The sequence below is a fragment of the Xyrauchen texanus genome, chromosome 14 (genome assembly GCF_025860055.1).
Source record: "Xyrauchen texanus isolate HMW12.3.18 chromosome 14, RBS_HiC_50CHRs, whole genome shotgun sequence".
NCBI lineage: Eukaryota > Metazoa > Chordata > Actinopteri > Cypriniformes > Catostomidae > Xyrauchen > Xyrauchen texanus.
In genome coordinates this window covers 519,139-542,114 of record NC_068289.1, presented here as the reverse complement: position 1 = coordinate 542,114, position 22,976 = coordinate 519,139, and the positions used below count along the sequence as shown (strand labels likewise).

The 22,976-nt window shown below is 39.4% G+C and overlaps 1 protein-coding gene across 1 annotated transcript in view; it reads right to left on the bottom strand.

The window, feature by feature from the left end:
* LOC127654656 (potassium voltage-gated channel subfamily H member 3-like) overlaps positions 1-22,976 on the bottom strand; it is a 147,905-nt gene that overhangs the window by 35,399 nt on the left and 89,530 nt on the right. The window contains 6 exon segments of the mRNA XM_052141908.1: positions 3,568-3,945; positions 10,662-10,869; positions 11,071-11,228; positions 12,083-12,335; positions 13,304-13,443; positions 16,830-16,964. Coding sequence (XP_051997868.1) covers positions 3,568-3,945; positions 10,662-10,869; positions 11,071-11,228; positions 12,083-12,335; positions 13,304-13,443; positions 16,830-16,964 — 1,272 coding nt within the window.

The following is a 22,976-nucleotide window of genomic DNA, read 5'->3' as shown; positions in this document are numbered from 1 at the left end:
GTGTAATCATTTTTGGGTGAAATAGACATTTAATCCAGTTTATCAATGATGACTTTGTTTAAAGATGGTCATATTCACTTTTTGCTAGTGTTATGTATTCCAAACTCATGCTACTACGTATTTAGCTGTCAATTTGTATTGCTGAAATGGTGAAACTATGATAATCCCTTGCTTACACATTTAGGTGTCATCAATAGACATTGCTTTAGGAGACAAAATCATTCCTCTGAATATTGATGAACCTGTCTGGTGGGACAAGAATTAATTAAGTGAACATTGGGATCCCTGCAAGCTAAAGGAAGCCATTAAGCTAAGTCTTAATCATTAGGGAGAAGAGGACATGATTCTAACTGAGCGGCACAAGTATATAATATACTTGTCCCATTAGATATTAGACAGGAATCATCCTGATAAGACATATTGTTCTTGTTTGGATGACAACAGACATTCCCATTAGTACTGTAATTGTATGAGCATCTCATTATCTGATTATCAAAACTGTGTCCCCAAATTTGTGGGCCAGAATCTTGACGACAACAAATGATGCCATTGGTTCCATTTGTTCTAGACACAAAAATACAATCAAGACCTCAAGGCTGGTCCTGTGTCACATCCAGGCATACATCAGCGAGTTATCTCTACCCTCTCAGTGAGGACAAAGCGTCCTGTAGCTTGAAATTTGATTGCGTTCCAGTTCTTATGTGCTTAATGTCACTGATCTAAATTACCAATGCATGGACAAAATCAGGCACTGCATCACGTCCTGTTTGTTGTTGTAAGGAAATAAGATTGTGCCATGCTGTGTTCACTACATTTGTTACAGGCCTGCTCTACAAGACTTGTATCATGTCAAATATATTCATTCATTTGTTTTCCATTTGTCCATGATAAAGTAAAAGGTAAATCTTTTAATAAGTCTAAAGTGAGGAAGTTAAATCACACCAATCACTGTTGATGGAAGAATTCCTTTAAACCAGTGTGTTTAAGCACTCAGGCCTTCATTGTGGTCCAAATAAATCAATAAAGACAACAGACCCTTCACAGACTGTGATATCACTTTTCATTTTGCAGCATTTATCCAGCAAAATGTTTTACATTTGCGATTTAATTTTTTTTGTTTAAATCTATAACATTATTATATTACCCTGAAATTAGTAAAAATTAAATATAAAATTAAAAATAATTTACCTAATGATACACTGATCAGCCACTACATTAAAACCACTGACAGGTGAAGAGAATTGCATTTATTATCTCGTTACAATGGCACCTGTCATGGGGTGGGATATATTAGGCAGCAAGTGAACAGTCAGTTCTTGAATTTCATGTGTTGGAAGCAGGAAAACTGGGCAAGCGTAAGGATCTGAACTACTTTGACAAGGGCCAAATTGTGATGGCTAGACAACTGGGTCCACGCATCTCCAAACGGCAGGTGTTGTGGGGTGTTCCCGGTATACAGTGGTCAGTACCTACCAAAAGTGGTCCAACCGGTGAACCAGCGACCGGGTCATGGGTGCCCAAGGCCCATTGAAGGCTAGCCTGTCTGGTCCGATTCCACAGAAGAGTTACTGTAGCACAAATGGCTGAATCTTGATGCTGGCCATGATAGAAAGGTGTCAGAACACACAGTGTATCGCAGCTTGCTGCACATGGGGCTGCGTAGCTGCAGACCGGTCAGAGTGCCCATGCTGACCCCTGACCCCTGGGCCACGGAGAAATGGAAGAAGGTGGCCTGGTCTGATGAATCACGTTTTTCTTTTAGATCATGTGGATGGCCAGGTGCATGTGTCGTTTACCTGGGGAAGAGATGGCAGCAGGATGCACCATGTGAAGAAGGCAGTCTGGCGGAGGCAGTGTGATGCTCTGGGCAATGCCTCCAAATTACCCAGATCTCAATTCAATTGAGCATCTGTGGGATGTGCTGGACCAACAAGTCCGATCCACAGCAGCTCTACCTCGCAACTTACGGGACTTAAAGGATCTGATACAAACGTCTTGGTGCCAGATACCACAGGACACCTTCAGAGGTCTAGTGGAGTCCATGCCTCGAGGGGTCAGAGCTGTTTTGGTGGCAGGAGGGGGACCTACATGATATTAGGCAGGTGCTTTTAATGTTGTGGCTGATCGGTGTTTACAATCAGTGGATTTTCCACAGATGCAAAAACCCCACAGATGGGGTTTCCAATACAGCTGCTGAGAGAGTTACAGTAAACGTACATCTCTCTCTTCTGACTGTTGAAATGCACCTCTATTTATTATTGTATAGTTTTTCTACATTTGGAAAGTTGTGAACACGTAATAGTTGCAGTTTTTTTTCGCTGTAGGAGCAAATGGGTAAGCAAAAATGATATTTGGTGTAGTCTCCCATTCCCCACTATCAAAGTTTACCCTGCAATCATTTACTTCCACATTCAAAAACCCGGAAGAGTGAAAAGGGTCTATAGATTATGTTATCCACCATCCAATGTGTCCAGTTAGACACTCCAATTCCACCAATTAAAATGATCTGTTATTATTGGGACTAACACACCTCATTTCCTGGTTCTATTGCATGTCTCCAGTGTGCTTGTCATTTGTACTGCAGTTTTATTTTCTAATTGGTGAATGGTATACTTTCTTGTCTATTTATTGGTTATTTTTCATTTCTTCTTCTTTTAACAGTGATGAAGGCCCGTGGGCCGGATCAGTGTGTTGTAGTTTATATAAGATTCTCTAATCAACAAGTGTTGCTACATTTACCCTTCGTAAGTTTTTTGCCATTTCCTAGTTTGTCAGTGAAGTTGCACCAAACTAACTGCTTAAGGATGCACTCATTAAACAAGCTTAACTCTCAAAGAAATGAATTGTTATTTTGAAACATACTCACTTATGCAGCCTTCATGTGCTTTCTGAATTATCCGAGTTTCCCACTCCGATGTTGCACATGAACGATCCCTTAAGTCGTTATTATGACTCAGTGACCATTTTGTACCCGATTTTACGAGATGGGAGGCATCATTAACTTTCAACATGGTGGAGGAGAATACGGTTTCTGTAATGAATGACAGGCTTTATTCATTTGTCTAATATAGCTAATTGTTTGCACTTGCCATGTTATATACGTTTATGTATCAGCAACCATTTGATGTATGTTGCAAATATTTACACCGTAGAAGTAGTTTGATTTTGACCAAAATTCAAATATTGTCAGCTGGCTAACTGAGTAATATGTTTTATGGTGTCAAAATAAGAGTTCAGAGAAATATGCATGAATGAACCTGGTGTCATCCATGTTTCAACAACGCACTTGAATGCAACGTAATCATAATTACCGCTTCAGAAGTGCAAAGAAGGATTATTCGGATAGCACATGAAGGCAGCATTAATATCAGTAAACACCCTGTTATTGAACACTTCAGTCTAAGATGAAATGAATCATGGCTGACTATGAATAATGCATTTCTACAATGACAGCTGAAAACTATTGATTTTGAATGATGCTGCATCCACACCTCTAGATGTCAGTGTAAGTCCAAGATGACACAAATAAAGAAGTTACCTTTAAATAAGTAAAGTCCTAGTCCTTACCTCCGATCAGCATAGTGCAGATAGAAAAGATCTTCTCCGAGTCAGTATTAGCCGAGACATTGCCAAAGCCCACGCTGGTCAGACTGCTTAAAGCAAAGTACAGCGATGTCACATACGAACTCCGAATTGAGGGCCCGCCTCCCAGTACCGCTCCAGCCTGCCCTGCACCTGCAGAGCCCACTAGCCCTGTCCCTGTCGTGTTCCACTTGCTCGAGTTCCACAGAGAGTCACGTCCCGCCTGATCAGTGGCATTCCATTGGCTTGTATTGGCCACCAATCTATCTAAGATGGTGGGGCGCAGTGAATCAGGAATAAGGGAGGCAAGAGGGGACAGGAAGTAGGGTGTGCCAAGACGTTTACCCAACTCATGTAGCCAGCCTACAAAAGAAAGGAGAAACCCATCAGAAAGGAGAGGGAATTAGCCATTTATTTTGGTCACCAATAATACACATGGTTTGTCAATTGCAGTTTTGATGAATATTCAATTAAAAGGATAGTTCAAACAAAATGGAAAATCCTCTGATAATTTACTCTTTACCCTCATGCCATCTGAGATGTGTGTGACTTTCTTTCTTCTGCAAAACACTTTTGAAGATTTAGGTCCTTAGAATGGGAGAGGATGGTGATTAATATCTTCTAAAGCGAAACGATCACATTGTGTGCGATAAAGAACGATATATAAGCACTTTTTAACTATAAAAGATCGCTTCCAGTCAGGTGTTGACGAATGGCCAAATGTACCCGAGTGCTCCTGTGATGCAAGCGTATTGGCACATTCATTCAACTCATTGGTTGTGTCTGTCACACGCCAGTTCACGTGCCAACACACTTACGTCATGGGAGCACTCGGGTAAATTTGGCCTGACCGGAAGCGATCTTTTATAGTTAAAAAGTGCTTAAATTTAGTATTTTCCTCACACAAAGTGATCGTTTCGCTTTAGAAGACATTAATGTCACCGCTGGAGACCGGATGGATTATTTTATGCTGACTATCTGTGCTTTTTGGACCTACAAATATCTGATCACCATCCTCTCCCATTCTAAGCACCTGCTGAGTGATATATATACATATAAATTATAACATTTCATTAACAGTGATGCACTTACAGTGGAAGTGAAGGGGGCCAATTTGTGAATGTTAAAATATTCACTGTTTTAATAGTATAGGCAAAAGATGTAAACGATATGCATTTTAACGTAATTTTAGTGTAATAAAATCGCTTATTAAGCTTTTCTGTGTAAAGTTATGTGTAATTTTTACAACTTTGTTGCCATGACGACATAAACCATTAGGCATAAACCCTATATGCCCATATGAAAGACGATTTAAACAACTTTACCCCTCAAATAGTGCATGATTTTAACAGAAGAATACATGTAAGTGCTTTTATAAAATTGTAATCTTCATATATTTGCTTTTAAACCTTCCAAAAATTGGCCCCATTCACTAAACGCAGCTGTCACTCCTCTTCTGAGTGTTTAATCCTGTTCTGTACACACTTCAGACACAGAACAATAATTTAGATTATTCACTGCCATTGTCGTCATGCCTAAAACTTTGCAGTGTGAACGTGGCCTCAGTCCAAGGTGCTTCAGTTACTCTCAGAACTTGCTCATGGTGCTGAACCTACATTTCTTTACATTATTTGAATTGAAGGATGAACCCCTTGAGATTCTACTTTGGACTAATTATTGAAATTCTTTCTGCAGGCTTCTAGCTTGGAGGTAGTACAGGTACCATATGTGGTGTTTTAAGTGATTTTGAGGTGAGAACTGAGAAAGAAAGGAAAGACAGAGACTGAAAGAGTGTGAAAGGAAAGAAATGAAGGAGAATAAAAGGACTGGCAGAAGAAAGATTACAGGAAAAAGGTGCCATTTAGCATCTTGCTAGCAGTTGTCAGAGAAGGTTTGAAGCACAATCACACATTTTAAAAACCTCCTCCACAAGCATACAAAAAACACACATTCAAATGTTTTAACATTTAGGAAGAAATATTGGGCCTGAATTTACAGAGAAACCAGCTCCAGTTAACATGTTTCACATACACTCGACACCTCAGACGTTCCTCTCTGGGCATATACACACATTCCCAAGAGATTGATATGTGTCACCATGTGTTAACAAGCAACAACTTAAACAGACTAGAACAACTCCAAACTGCTGCAGATATATTCTCTCTCTCTAACAATCTCCCTCTTGTCAGTTTGTTCTTATATTCATATTTTTGTTATAGCCTTGAGCTCCAGTTAATGTCTACATCCATTTGTTCTTTCTGTGGTTTGTAGATCAAAACTGAAGTGGTTTAGTTCCAATAAGGGTTGTTTTAGAGAATTAGGGTGCCCATTTGTCTCGTTCTCTTTTGCTTTCAGCACAAGTATGAGTCATTTTATTGGCCAGGTAAAATAATAATAATAATAATAACCTTTATTTTCTATAGCACCTTTAAATGTACATCTCAAAGCGCTGTACAAAAACAATTAAAATAGCAAAGATACAACACACAAAATAGACATAATACACAGTAAAATAAACATAAAAAACAACAAGCATAAAAGACAATAAATCAATTAAAAGCTAACCTAAAAAAACGAGTTTTAAGCTGAGATTTAAAGATTCCAAAAGATTTGGCTTGCCTGATCTCAATCGGTAGAGAGTTCCAAAGTTTTGGAGCTAATGAAGAAAAAGCCCTATCTCCCATTAATCTCAAACGGGTTGAGGGAACAGTTACAAGACCAGTATCTGAAGAACGAAGATCACAAAAATATCTTACGTCTCTAAACTTTAATATTTGGCAGTTACTGACATTATAGAAGGTCACAGGATGAACATTATTATATTTTCCCCTCATAACTCCAAACGCTATTACAAATCTACTTGTCATCTTTTGGCTTATTAAATATATAATATAGTACCATTACACATACAAAGAAAGACTATTTATATTTGATATTTAAGACCCTTAAAATAATAATAGCATTGCTTCAATATATATTTAAAATACTTTATGCTATTAACACTGTATTAATTATTAATTATTTGAGTTGTCTGTGTTTAAAGCAAGTCCAAATGGGACAATATATATTATACTATATGGGGTAGTACACACCACATATTAAAGACAATACAAATATAATGATTTGAAATGGGTTAAATCACTTTAATTGAAATATATATTAGCTGAGACCTGTTTTCAACTCGATAGGTCACGATGGGCACAGCTTAAGGAAAATTAACTTCTTTCTGATCAAGAGCGAAAATTAAATATGTATTTTTATTGAATATTGATAGAGCAACATCATTTGTGTAAAAACTCAAATAAAATAACGAAGGTTGTTTTGATTAAAATTATGTTTTTAAAAAGGTGGTCAAGGGCCTTTGGACCTTTTACCCCCACACTTTGAGTAAATGTCCCTTGGTGGGTTTTACTGATATTGTGTAGATATAGGGGAGATAGATATAGTGCAAAAATGGTCAACTGTTGCAAATACTTTTGAGTAACAAATTCAGATAATGCTTTCTCAAATGAACTGTGTGATTGGATCAGTCAGTGTGAGACACTTTGAACATTTTTCAGAACAAATCTATTCCCCCTACTTAAGCCCCTGCAACAGGGGGGCTTTTACCCCAAATACTGTCCTTTCACTTATTGGACAGTTTTTAAAAAATGTTGATTTGAAAATGACAAAAAAGTATTTTGTCTCAAACTATATGTGTTAATTAAAATGTACATTAGCTACATTAATTTACATTTAAAAAAATATTAAAAATGGGATAAAATTGCCTCAAAATAAACCTTTAGACACCACATGCAAAGATCTCTTGGATCAGGAATATTTTGCATAGTGACAATCAGGTGTTTAGGAATGTACTGGGGTAGTTTATGTTGCTGTTTAGTGTTTTGGGAGAACATCAAATCAAATTTCACCCCATGGGGCCTTTAGCCCCATTGTACCCGACTTTAATGAAATAATGTTAATTACCTATTTTAAGATTCAACCTTTCAATTCAGTCATGCAGTTTTTCACAAGTGGTGTTAAAATTGCCCCAGCCATGATTAAATCTCAGATGATAGCTGACAGTGTTAGCACCTGCCATTCATCTGCAGGCGAGTAGTTGTGACTTTACATTCAGAGGCTTCAAAACTTTCAACAGCAGAAGAAAATAAATGGGATTTGAATAATTACATTGTAGAGTACACCGACACTTACTGATCGAGTCGGGAATTATTAGTGAATAACAGCCATCAACCAGCTTTTGACATGCTAACTCCTTCTAATATGCATGGCGTACATGTAAATATAGTTGCAAATAGCATTGCTGAAGATTTACACCGATAATGGCTCTGATGCAGCAGACTAGAAAGATGAATTCTGAAGAGATGATTGTCTCAACCTCAGAAGATACATTGTGTTGTAAATTACACAAGAGACACTTGTGGTGGTGTAATTCAAAAGATAAGTGAAAGCTAATTCTGAATTTCAAACGCACGCAACATTGAAGCCCATGCAATATTGTTGATATGGGTATTGGGGACACATTTGTCATCTATGAGCCAATGTATAGCCCATGGAAACATCATGAGTGACTATATAGGTGAAGGAGGTAAAGATGGTGCTTCAGGTAGAGAGAAAGCTCAAGGGGTAGGTGATGGATATCTTGAGGATAGTCTTAGCTGGGGGTGAGGGGTTAAATAAAGGTTATTTGAACAGAGGCCTCAGAGAAATACAGGAAGTGAAAAAAGGCAAAATAATTAGTGCAAGAGAAAAGTAATACTGAAGATTAAGGCAAAATTAACATTTGTTAATTCATTGTTTACAATCTCACAACCTTATTTTCAAATGAGTAAAAAACCAAACATAGTGATGTCATGATTGTGAAAAGAGTGACAGTTAGAATGAAGTTATAATGTAACGAGAAAGAAGTTAAAGGCATATTCGTTGTAACAGTGTTAAATCCACTTCTGAGAACGAGAAAAGAGTTTTGAACAGTTGATAATGATAATCCACAGGAGTGGAATTGAGCTTTTTTAGGTTGGGCTAACGAAGCCAACTCAACTCTCTAGTCTCTAAAGGTCTGCAAGGCAGCAAGCCATTAAAAAAAGAGCAATGTTCTGCTGAGAGAGGTGAGGACAGTGAAGTGAGAGATACAGGTCGAAAAGAGAGAAGGACAGAGCAACCAGAGTTCTTCATGCAGGAGCAAATATTAGAACTGCTGTTCATTTACATCCATGTATTTCCCTATTCCCATCTATATTGTGTCAACACACACACACACATACTCAAAACCTCTTTAATATTTCATTCCACAGCTATCAATAATCTTGCCTTGGGTTTGTGCAAAAGCAGATAGTTATAGCCGAAAGGACCCCGTGTGAAAATGGTAATCAGCCGATTTTAAACAATTCCTTGTAAATCTGGTAAATTTACAACATTCCACATCCTCCATTTGACTACAGTATTTAACTACATTTGATTAAAGTGTTAAAAGATTTGAAGCATGTTATGTGGACTTTAATGGATAACATGATTTTTTGTATATCTGCGTTGAAACTACAGTATTGTGAATAGCGCTGGTCAAATTATAATGACTTGTTGTGTCTTGTCTTGCATCATGTGCAGAATGCTACTACTTACAGTTTCACACTAGCAAAACTAGACGTGTCAAGACAGCCTCATGTGCTTAATATTTAATGACTGGGCAATGTACAACTGGGCTAGAGGGAATTGGGGGTCTCTTGTTGGCACATCATCAAAAGCTGGATATCTGTGTAGCATCCCTGCATGTGGCCGAAGAGAAGTGCCCCAGGTTAATGATGCTGGCCAAGCATAATCTTTCATATATGACATGTTGTGTTGGACTGAGGAAAATGAGAAAAACAGCAAAAGCCCTGATTTATTAATATGCCAAATAAAGGGTGCTTGTGTAACAAATTGTGTGCTATCTAAAAACTGGATTTAGGCTCATTTAGAATGAATCAATTCAATGTATACACTGAGCAGCAATTTTACTTAGTCTTATTTTCCCTAATCTATCTTAGGCCAAAAAAGAACCTTTAGTAAATCAGGGACACTCATGCCCTCTGAAGTCTGTTTTTCTCTTTCCCATTAAAGACAGCATGTGGGAGCTTAAGAGACATGTTCAGCTGTCTGTTCAGACGTAACTCTGACTTCACTCCAGATGAACTTTATCTCACATGGTGTAAAACCAATGTCTTAAATCAGAGACTGCCTCATCAGTTTTTTCGAGGTGTGCCATTCACAGAGCATAGAGATTGTTCTGTTCCTCTGGTAAAACACATTATGTCTGGCTTATTCATGTTCATGTGTCTGCCTGATTTAAAAAGTCAATTTTCACATTTGATAGGTTTTAAAAGGCACACATACAAGAGAAATATAATAGGATGTCTGTTTCTAAGGAAAATGTTGAGGTTGTTGTACATTTATGTTGTATTGAGCATATTGGGCACAGACACATCTAAAATAATGTAGATGTATGAGACAGTAAGCGTGTTTACATGCATTTTCTTACACCGATCATGCCTAATAAGCCGACAATGTGTGTGGTCATGTAAACGCTTTCCTTTCGGTGTAATGTCACAAAATGCTTACGAATAAACCAACGGAGAAAGTTCGATTTTGCATGTGAACGCCTTTACCGGTGTTCTTACCGGCTTATCCAATGTACTCAATGCCTCTTTACAGACTGGCGGAATAACTAGATTATTTAAAATCTCATGTGCTTTTATTTTTGGGAGTTATTAGCATATTGGTGTGCATGTAAACAGTCTCACTGTGGAACTTGTTTAAATGAGAAAATGTATAAATAAGATGGTTTCTGTCCCATTTAGGTTAAAACAACAAGCCTAGATGCTGAACTGGAACTGTAACTTATGCTAATATGATTATCTAATAATCAGATGAAAAACAAAACATATTGTATCCGTTTATCTTGACATTTAGATTGTTATATGAAATGTTTCTATTAGAGAGATTTGAAATGTAGACAATTTGGGGGGTAAAAGACTTTCTATGATTAAAATTAAGCTGAAGCTGATCTAGCAGCTATGTAGACTGTTTGTAGAATTGGTACTCACCAATGTCCCAGGAACCAGGGCTATTGTTCTCAATCTCGCTGCGACCGATGATGTACCAGACGCAGGCCATCCAGTGTGCCAGCAAGGCGAACATAGACATGAGCAAGGTGAGTACCACTGCACTGTATTGGGAGTAGCGTTCCAGCTTTTGCAGCAAGCGCAGAAGCCTTAGCAATCGAACCGTCTTCAGCAGATGAACCCCAAAGTACTAAACACACAGAGAATGAATGCAAATCTCAGACTAGATAACTGTTTAAGATTGCATGCCCAGCATGGCATGAAAGGTAATGTCCCACAAGACTCTATGTTTGGCACATTAAAACTATTGAAACACACACATATAGGTATACAAGTTAGCTAGTTATAGCTTTTATAACTCATGGCGTACCAAACAAAAAAACATACTCACCACACTAACATTGAAGGCGTACAACAAGTCGAAAGGTAGTGCAGCAATCAGGTCCACAAAGAGCCAGGTGGTGACGTAGTGCACGCAGATAGATCGCGCATCATATACCACCTGGCCTGATGTGCTCACGAATGTGGTGCGAAAGTTTAGCACAATGTCTGCCACAAAGATATGAAATCAACGTGACCAATTAATTCGAGAAAACAGAAGTTAAAGATTATTGCCTTGTTGACTAATAGTTATAACATAGTGAATCGTACTAGTGACGATGATGCTTTTTAATGGAAGTTGCAATTGCATGATAAGACACAGATTTGTGAATAGATTTGGGCAGTTTTGCACTGATTCTCAGGAAGGCAACCCGGCTGAAAGCAACTTTGTGTGCAGGGACATGTAGTAAGGACACAAACTGATTAATGAGCAGGTTCAAATACATTTATTAAACACTAATTGCTCTTAAGCAATGCTTAGTGAGGAACACTGCATGACAGTAATAAACTAGGTGTTTTCCACACACTGCAAACTCTATTGGATTTCTAATATACAGGTAATGTTTGTTAATCTAGTAATTTTGTCTAATGGACTTGAATAGGAGTAAATCCTTTATCTTGAAAAAAATCTACAGATAAGAATCTTCCTTTTTATTAATTTTGACCATGGGTCGTCAAAATGACTTCTGAACTATACGAAATATAATTAACATTGGCATTTGGTGAACTGTCCTTCAAAAATCCATTCAGATTCACTTGCACGATTTTTACCAATAAGATAAAGATTGCAATAACAGAATGGCGTGATGCATGTCGATTCTGAGGATGTCTGACAGCAACAGGCTTTGGGACTTCAACACATGGATGACTGCAAGATCAGGAGACATTTAAAATCACCAGGGTACCATTACTGAGATGGCACTTCCTTGCATGCTCACACTACATTGATTAAACAATGCCAGGCTTAGCTGTTGTTGATGATGCCACTACACTTAGTGTAAATTGTGCAGGATGATTCTTACCTAACATAAATAGGATTTCCACCAGGATGTCGCTCACACTCGGTGGATTTCTAGGTATCAGCATCTCATCTCGCCCACCGACGACAGTGAAACAGACATTGTAGGGCACAGTAACTGCTACATAAAAGGTGGCTAACAGTATCAGCCAATCCCAGCCAGCTTTGAAGGTCCCATAATGGAGGAGAATGAATCGGCTCTTCTGAATGGCTGCCACTTTGTACTCTGGGATGGGTGGTTTCTCACCAAACATGTTCTAAAAGAAAGTTCATAAATGTTTAATTGAATTTTTTCACAGGCCTTAATTAAGACTTCCATAAACAGTATAGTGCATGCCACTCAGTCACGAATGAATTAAAGAACTAATCAATTCCTTTGAGGAGAAAATGTCAGGGTTCTGCACTTAGTTTTGGGTTTTATCCCATTGTGGCAGAGCCCTGACATGCACGTGTTTCCATGTCTGCTTTATGTCTTGTGTCTGGATTCAGCCACTTCGGTTGGTTTGGTTTATTTCCTCTGTGGCTGAGTCCAGGCACTTGTGTTTTGTCTCGGGCTGTGTGAATGCACTTGGGTTTGTATTTTCTCATTCCCTTGTGCATTCTTGTCTGATTATTAGTTGTTTGTTCCCACCTCTTATTCCTTGTTATCTCCCTGTTTTCTTCCCTATATAACTCATTGTGTTTTCTATCCTGTGCCAGTTCATTGTGGATGTTCCTGTGAATGTTTCTGTCAGGTGGCTGTTAGTCGGTTCCTGTTTGTCTCAGACCTGTGTCTCCAGCCCAGCCAGTCTTCTCTTCACCTGCCCTGGACTGTTGAGTTTTCCCCTATGGGGAAGTTTTTGTTTGTTTTCTGTAATTTTGTTAAAAAAGGCCCTTAATCGCCATCTTGTATTTGGGTCTTCTCTACTCCTGGCGATCCTTGACCGAAAAAGCAGCACAGAGGCCTGAAATGCCTCTGTGACAAGTTTTTCCCATTGCTGTATACAGAATACTATGTAGCTTTACAAGGTCACTTTTATACTTCTGCAAAAATCCTTGTACAAACATACTATAACCATTCTCATGTTCTAAGCAAATGGTGTAAACAAACGTTGAAGAGTCTGATATTAATCAATGCTCTATACTTGGCCCTGTGACCAAGCACTGGTCCAGTATTTAACCCTGGAGGTGTAAAGTGGGAACAAACAGACGTTTAGTGTAAGATCATGTCATTTGTGTCTCTTACATTGTTGATCTTGAGTTTGCTCTTGTCTTGTTTCTGCAGATGTCCAGACAGTTGGTATAACACAGCTCTACTGCGCCGCCGGTTGGCATTGAAGCTCGGAGGCCGTGTGACCTTATGCACCTCCAAACCCGTCTCCTCATCTGAGCAGAGAATGGCCATATTTAATTTTTAGCTTATATAAATGCACAGTTGTTTGACTCAGCACAAAGAAACATTATCTGGTTCCAACTACTTCCAACCATAAAAACACAATACTGCACATGATCAAAAAGTAGCTTTAATGTACCCAAGACCCAAAAATAAGCAAAAACTTCAACCCTTAACACTTAAAGATGAAATCAGAAATGTTTTCCTCCTTAAAATGTTTTTACGCCTAATGAATAATGCATGTGAAGAATATGTTCAGTCACCTGAGATAAAGACTCTTGACATTTCAGGACCCTAATAAAACTGGTTTAATTTTACATTGAACTGGGCTACCTCATGGGGGCTGCCATGTGGAGATCACATGACCAAGAGAATAACTTGTGCTCATGAAGTAAATGAATGATGACAGATGGCAAATTTCTATAATGGTATAGACCAACCAAAACTATTGCTTTTGCATGATGCTGCATCCACATCGCTAGGCATCCGCATACAGTGGCAAGAATAAGTAGGTGAACCCTTTGGGGTTTTTAAAAATGTTTTTGGAAAGCAGTGTCTTCCTTCATGGTGTCCTGCCATGGACACCATACCGGTTTAATATTTTCCATATAGTAGACTCATGAACAGAGTTGTTAACCAGCTCCCATAATTCCTTCAAACTTTAGCTGTCACATTAGGGTTCTTTCTACCTCATTGAGCATTCTGTGGTGTGCCCTTTGAGTCATCTTGGCTGGACGGACACTTCTAGGGAGAGTACCTACAGTACTAGATTATTTATCTTTAGTTTTTTTATCTTTTAGCTTTTGTTGATGTCATCAGCCAAGGAGTTAAAATACTTTTTCCAACATACACTGTGAAGTTTTAATGATGTATTTAGTATGTACAAGAACAATACAATAATTTGTGTTATTAGTTAAAAGTTATTAGTTATTAGTTAATACGCTAATTAGTTATTAATATTAGATGCTTTACTTTTCATGACTAATTTGGTGAGAGACATCAAACAAATTGTTGTAACTATCTTAAAAAAAGTTTTTTACAACACATACCCCAAACCCTCATTTAGTTATTTTTGTAAAGAACATTTGGCTTAGTCATTGTGATTAAGAATATAACTGAATTCTTTTTAAATTGATTCCACTTGTACACTCTTAATGAGTTATCATTGAACATAAGTATAATCTCTAGTGCTGGTACAATGCTCACAGCCAAATGCAATAGCAGTAATGGTGCTTTGGCTGCAGCTCAGGCCACTTGCAAAAGGAGCTTTACATCTCTATGCCAAGTTTTCTTTCTCACCCTCCCTGTTTCCTGCGTGTGTCTTTTCATCTCTGTCTTTATCAGTCTACCCTTCCCTCTCTCTCTGGGGAGGAGAGGTGTCTGCTTTTCTGAAACAGCAATCACTACATGAGATGGTGGCCTGTATTAAGCATCCAAAAAAATTACTCAGTAGCCAAGAAAAAGAGAAAATGAGAAATAGAGTATAGGATGAGGTTGCTATATGATACTGATGAGCCCAGGAGTTCAAAGTGTGTGTGAGTGATTTAGTAGGCTCCTGCCTACCAGGTGACGTGACGCATCTAGTGCAACTTGCTGTTAATGAGCTATTGCATGTAGGGATGCTTGCAATTCCTCTCCCTTAGGTCCTGCGGCTGGCCACCTCAGCTGGGATTCAAGAAGCAGAGTGTGTAAGTCTTCCTTGGTCAGTATATAGCCTCTCCATCACCAAGACACCTACTATGCCTCCTTGTGGCAAACCACAGTAACCCCCTCCCGACCTGTGACGACATGGAATGGTGGTGGTACAGGATAAGGATGTGGCTGGGAGTGCCTAGCCAAACCATGCACGCAGGCAATAGTTGAGTCATGGCCACTGAGATGCGGGATGGAGCAGCATGTCTCTTCAGTAGCTTCCATTATGACAGAGCAGCTTCCACACTGCTCACCCCTGGCGGGGAAGGACCTAGAAAAAGTGGTCTAAAAAAGAGACATGGATACTGTACAGACAATAAATTACACTCTTGGAGGGCTTCCATGTGCGATGTCTCCAATAATTACTTGATGTCTCTTGGGAGGATCGGACGAACCACACAGAGATCCTTGCTAAAATTAACTCCCTCTGTGTGGAAACAATGCTGACCAAGCATCATCTTCATTGGCTTGGGCATGTAATCCGCATGCCAGAGCACCATGGCAAATCCTCTATGGTCAAATCCCTGCAGTAAAGTGTGCTGCTGGTAGGCAGAAGAGGTGCTTTAAGAACTTTAATAAAAACATTCTAAAATGCTGTGGTATTGACCCCACTCATGTTGAGACCCTAGTTTGTGACAGGCCAGCCTGGCATGCCTCCTGTGCCAAAGGGATTGAAGAACTGCACCACAACATTCAGCAGTTGCGGAATGAAAAGCATGATCAACATCACCAGAAGGAGGCAGGCATTGCTTCAGCATCAGGGTTCTCCTGCCCCATTTGCAATAGAGTGTGTGGCTCTAGGATTGGCCTCCACAGCCACATGAAATGGCACCAGCGTCAACCTAGCTGACAACTTTACCCAACTCCTTCCTACTCCTTTGAAGCAAGCATCATCATCGGACACAATTGACAAGCAAGCAAGTGTGTGTATGTTTGTGTGTGTGAATAGCAGTGTATTAAAGAGAAAATAGGTATAATAATCTCGAAATAAGATTTGTAGAGTATGGCGTACAAAGCTGTTAGAGTTGCTGTCTGTATAAAAAGGATAATTTGCCAAACCATTCTCTTTGTTATTGAGCACTTTGTCTCTTTAATTGTACTGTACAGAATTGTGTCTTTTGTCATTATGCCTCTCTTTTTTGTTTTTTCTCTTTACTTAATTGTTTTCATTGTTATATATTTTGAAAGGTTACCTGCATCACTCAAGGTTTCTGAGAAACTGGACCAACATGGTGAACAGGGTTCTTGAGGTGGCTATATGGTACTTTGAAGAACAAAAATGTTCTTGATGTTACCTTATAGGTTCTTCACATCATTGCATTTGGTTTCTGGGTTCTTTAGAGCACCCATTATGTGTAGTTTTAATATGTGTGTTCCCTGGGAATTGAACTCATGGCCTTTGGGTTGCTAGCACCAGTTGTAGAGCTCTGCATGTCCTTTTGTTAGTTTCTAAGTACAGTAGGACATGTTCCTACTAATTATCCACATCATATTTGGACCTGGAACAACATTGCTATCAACCAATCAGATTTTAGGGATAGGGTGGAGGCAATGAGCAACATTCAACCTATCACTCTGATTTAAGGGGTAGTGATACAGATTGCTTTGGTTGTTTGATAAAAACAAAGAATTTGGCTGTATCCTACTTGGTTAAATCAGCTCATGTACAATAGTTATCAACACTCACCTCGTTCTGGGCTCTGTTCTTCATCTTGCACTTTCTTGTTGTCTGTGATGTCCTTGTGTGACACTAGAAAGAGCACCACCTCTCCTTTCTCATTCTTAATGGGCACGATATCCAGAAGACACCAGAACTGAGTTCCTGTCACAACACAATTTCTGCCATCAGGGTTAACATTCATATAAACACACATTTATGGATACCTATTTATTGAACCACACATTTAGACTAGGCTATATATGTTTAAAATGCTGTATAGATTCATTAATGGCCTGGTAAGTAAGTTATTTTCTGTCTATTTTTTCTCTCAGTCTAAATCAGATCTGGCTGTCAGTAAAGGTTGTCTCTGTTCACAGTCCTGTCTTGAAGTCCCATGAGTAATTACCAGTATTTAAACCTTGAGTAAAATTGAAAATACAGAATGTGATGGTCTCCACGGGCTATGAGGATGAAAATCTTCCACCCCATCCCAGGCTGTTCCGTGAGCGGTCACAAGGAGCCAGATAATGCTTTGATGTCTCTAGACTCAAGTGGCACCTCAGGCTCCACTCCGTCACAAGGCTCTGCCCACTGGTATATCCGACACGATTGTTCCCCCTCGCGTGGGGCTTGGGGGCATGGCTTGCAATCCCCAACCCCACGTGATGGCAGATCAGGGCTGTCCGAATTGGCTACGTGATTCAGTTCGCTATGGTGAGAGGCGAGAACGCCGTTGCTCTGTGTGCGGAGATCACCTCCCTCAAGGATGTGATAGAGCCTGTCCCTCCAACTGAGGTGAAGAAGGGGTCTTTCAGCCCCTACTTCATCGTACCCAAAAAAGGCAGTGGGTTGCAGCCAATCTTGGACCTGTGAGTCTGAATCAGGCTTTTCAGAGACTCCCATCCAAGATGCTGATGCAGAAACGCGTCTTAGCGAGTGTCCGGCATCAACGTTGTTCCACAGCGCCTCTCTAGCAGACATCTATAGAACTGTGGGCTGGGCAACACCTAACACCTTTATGAGGTTCTATAACCTCAGGGTTGAGCCAGTATCAACCATCAGGTGACACAAACAGGTAAGTTCGGGTCAACTGGCCAGGTGTACCGCTTCCGCAAAGCGCCTTTCCCCTCCCTTAAGGTGAAGACGTGCGCCCTTTTCCCAGTTGCTTTCGCAAAAAAGTGTGGACATTCTTCTTCCTCAGCCCACTCTTCAGAGAGTCTCGCCGCCACCCCAGTACGTGCGTCACGTAGGCCCCCGTACTGAGGTAAGTGCTCCAAGGTTGTCTCCTTAGGTAACCTTGTGTGATGAATATTCCGCAAAATGGTTTCCCTGCTGGTAAACTGTGTCTTCCTTGGGCAGAGAGCCCTCTGTTCTTGGTCACCCTGTTTGAAATAACTCCTCCCCTCCTTGGGTAGGACCTACCCCGGTGCTGTTACGCACGAAATGCTTCCGCTCCGACATGCTTCCGCTCTGACCCGGTAAGACCATGTGTTGTTTTCCACTTAGAAGCCCCCTCGGGGTCAGGTGTGGTCTCTGCGGTGTCCTCCTCTTTGGCGGGACACCCCCCAACGTGGACCTTATATGGCCCCCAGCTGAACTATTTTGTTCCTTTTTTTGGGGAGAACAATAGAGACAAGGCTATGGCTGGGCCAGCCAGTCCTTAAACTACAGCTCCCCGAGGTGTAGGGGACTGCTTCATGCCTGCCAGTGTGTTGGGGGTAGTTACGCGATGGCTTGCTGTGCTGGCTACGAGGCACACAGAGTTCTGACCGTCTTGCACCTCCAGTCTGCATAACCTAGTTCAGCTCTTGTGGAGTTTTCCATTGGGACACCTAGTGTCAACTCATTGACACAATGTCAAGTGAGTGACAGATAGCAAACGTCATGTTACTCATGTAACCTCTGTTTCCTGATGCAGGGAACGAGATGTTGTGTCCCTCTAGCCACAACACTGAACCAACCTCTGAAATGGCCGGGTCTTTGGATCGGCTCCACAGTGCGAAACCTGAGTGTGTTAGCAAACAGCACTCCTTTTATAACCATATGTCCGGGGTAGTGGCATGCAAATCCCACATGCTAATTCTCATTGGCCTTTTCTCAAATGATCAGACATGTCTGGGCTCCCAAGTGTGACCCCTAGTGTCAACTCATCGACACAACGTCTTGTTCCCTCCATCAGGGAACAGAGGTTATATCAGTAACCATGACGTGGTGTTACAGTGTTTGCATGTGACACAAACGCAAAACCATCTCTTTATTGAATGTGAATCTCTTGTCCTTTTCTACTCTTTGGTTTTCCCAGAAATGTAATTCTCCATCTATCCAACTTTCTATTGATTTTTTGGATTACATGGGTCTCCTATAGTGCTCATAGAAACGTTCATGACATTTCTTTCAATATATTGTGTAATTGTTCTGTTGACAGGTTAGCAGGTTATGTTTTGCCTGCTGAGCATATAATTCACTGTTGTGTGTCTATGGATGTCTGTGTGTGTGTTTGTATGCACACATGCATGTCGTCTGCAGATTCTGCAGCTGCTCAACATTGTGTATCATGCCTCATTAAACCGAGACTGAGCGAAACATAAAGAAAGAGGTATAATATGCTTGGTTGGAGTCCCTAATGATACACACTGCTGTGAGTGTGTGTGTGTGTGTGAATCACCAAGCCCTTTCATTAGGCACAGCTTGAGTCAAGAGAAGTAAAATAAATCTACCTTCAATAAAAAATAGAATACATTTTTATTGAACCAGCGGTCTGAGACCACAGGTCATATAATATACTGAGAAATACGTTTAAACAAACCACATAATAAGCCCTAAAACAATGACTCACCAACCTATGAATAATAATAATACATTTGCTGGCAATGGTTAAATACAATAAATGTAATTGTGCACCATGAGGAGAACCGCTAAAATCAACATTTAATGATTAGCTAGCTACTAAATTGGCTGCACAATGGACACAAAGTTATGTTGTTTATTGGCTTCAAGGGTCAGGCTTGGTTCTTTAACGAGAAGAGCTCATTTAATACAGTAAATTAACTGTCATTGTACTTAAAAGCAGGTTTGTGCATTATTTGTTGGTGTTTTGCATTTAAACTGCCCATTGCCCATAATTTGCGATTAAACATAAACCTTGACAAATGTGTCTATAGCTATTAAATAAAACACTCTAGTAACTGCACATAATGTAATAAGTTGTGAGCGCATGTAATAATGCTTCTTTGCTAAATGTAATTATGTATAATTAAGTCATTAAATTATGAGACATTTCACTTTAAAAAAAAACAGTTAAATAGTTCAAAACATAGGCATCATTTGTGGGTGGGATGGATGGGACATGTCTCTACACATTTTTGCCTTTGCCAATTTTGTCCTCACCACTATTTGAAATAGCATTCGGGAGGTATGGCCCTAATGCAGAAGAAGCATCTCCAGTTCTTGAGCAGGAGTTTCCATTCATTTGCGTGTGTTATGATGAGTGATCCAGTGCAGAAGCTTGTAATTTTGTTAATGTTATAATGAGTGAGCGTTGTAGCTGTTTTGAGTGGAGTTGAGTGACAATGGACGGCGATGTTCTCTCGCGCATCCAGACGTGCGCTCTACTCATGCCACAGATCGCACTCCTTTCCAGTTACAGTAAACTGCAAAGCAAAATGCAAAAAGATGTGACCCACTCATAATATACAGGTACGTACAGATGCACTCTTATGCTTTTACAGGTGCGGATTAGAACTCCTTGTAAACTTTACCATGACACCAGGCATTCGTTCTGGCTAAAATGTTTTGATCCATGTACAGTATTTATCCACTGACTTCAAAATCCAAATACTGACAATGACAGATGTACAGATTGAGTTATCATATTAATTAGGGATGTCCCGATAGCATTTTTTTGAGACCGAGTACGAGTACCGATACTTATTTATTTATTTTTTGGGTCTCGCTGATACCGAGTCGGATACCTGTTTAGATTTTTTGGGTTTGTTTGTTTTTTTTCTGAACTGCATTTCAACAGTTTATTTCAATTGTATCATTAAAATGGTGTTTAAACCAAGTCATTCTTTAAAACTTCAAACAATCAAATTAAAGTATTACAGTTCATTTTCAACATGATATTGTATTATTTTATTAAATAAATTGCTTTTATTCAGAAGCTCACAGCACAATCTAAAAGACATCACAGATTTAAGATATTGCTTAAATATATCATTGATTTAGTATTATTATTATTATTATTATTATTATAAGTAGAAGTAGTAGTAGTATAACAGTGAATATTAAATTTCTGTCATAATATTTTTTTTGGCAGAGCTTTGATTTTGAAGTGTTTCTGAGCTCTCACATAAGACGCCAGCTTCCCACTCCGGAAAAGCCGAACACTACGTGACTCAAAGTGATTATTAAACCATAAATGGCTGCTATTTAAATAATTAAATAATTATGTAGTCTGTAAGTGCCTTGCGCTTCAAAATGAATTTGTGCTCTGTTCTGCACTCAATGCGTACGTGTCACGATTCACTGTTGTCTGGCCTGTGTTTCTCCCCTGTCATCTGTCCCCAGACTACACTTCCCATAATTCCCTGCTCTCATCTCTGCCAGCTGTCCTTCAATGTCCTCAACTGTGTTTCATTTAGTCATTATCCTTTGTGTATTTAAGCCCTGTTGTTTGATCATTCGTTGTCAGTTGTTGATTGTACCTGTATGTGTTTGACCTCCCGTGTTTAACCAGTGGCCTTCGTATATGTTTGCTTCTGTTTATGTTCTTGTTTCCCATCATGGATGTTTTATTTGTTCCTGTGTCTACCAGTTATTTGTGTTTGTTTATTTTCATTAAAAATCCTTAGCTGCACCTAGATCAGCTCTCTTGACTTCTTCCCAGCGTTACAGTATGACGGTTTTATCCCTGTATGAGCCAAAGTGCAGCTGGCATCAGCACAACACTGTCTCCACACAATCACAAGTGCTCACATTGGCAAACTATATATTTATATAATTATATTGCAGCTTTTGCGGTAAAATAATCTCACAAGGACAATGTGATTTTAATTTGTGCGCTGAATTTTTACATAAGCACATCCGTACGTCAGATGGTATCGTTTTTTGGTATTGGAGCATTTTTATGAGTACTGGTAATTAATATTAATTATGTGAAATATAATTATATTCTCTTAAATTAGTATTTTCTTAAATTGATAAATTGAATCTCAAAACATTAAAAGATTATTTGACATTATCGGCACATAACCTAATTAATATTCATGAGTTTTGCCACTTTGTGATGCATGGCAATGGCAATGGCAGCACGGAACACGACATTCTGACTTGGATCTTCTTTTGTGTTCCATGTAGAAAATAAAGTGTTTGGAACAACATGAGGGTGTGTATTTTTGGGTGAACTATTCCTATAATGCTAAACTTGATAAGCCAACTTAGTTATCTGGTTATTTCAGCATTGCAAAATGATTGCTCTGCATTACATCATTGCCTTCATGTAATATTCTTTATTTAGTATATTTTATTATATGTCTTATTTGGTTATGTCCAAATGATAATTGGCATGCCAAGTGTGAAGTGTTTGCATTTGACAGCCTGTTGAGCTCTTCATCTTACAAACACAGAGAATTGACTGTGGCTCGAAGCAACAGAGGGAATTTACTGCAGCACTGCAATTTTTGAACGACCTTTGAATTCTGTGAAACATCATCCTGAACCTGGAAGCCACATGGGGTGTGTGTGTGTGTTCTGCAAGCACCACAAGGTTTAGAAGTTCTTTCACTCTGTGACAAAGTGACAAGAGGGTTGGACTGATGCAATGGGGTGTTCGGACAATTAACAGTCAGACGTTACATATAGGAAAGAACGCACATTATGCCTACTCTTATTAAATCCCTTGCTTTTTGCCATGCCTAAAATACAAATCAACCAACAAACAACTTCTGAGAATCTCTTACAAGATGGCCAAACGAATGAGTCGGAAACAATGTTTCTCCAACAGTGCTCTCTGAATTCAGGCATCAGGGGGCAAATGTCCTCTTATGCGTATTGCACACATGCTAAATTGAACTGAATCAGGTGAGAAATCGACTGTTAACACTGCTGTGTTTTGGAGAACAATTTGCCCCAAACGTCTGGCAAATTCTCCCCAAATGTTTGATAGGGATTGAA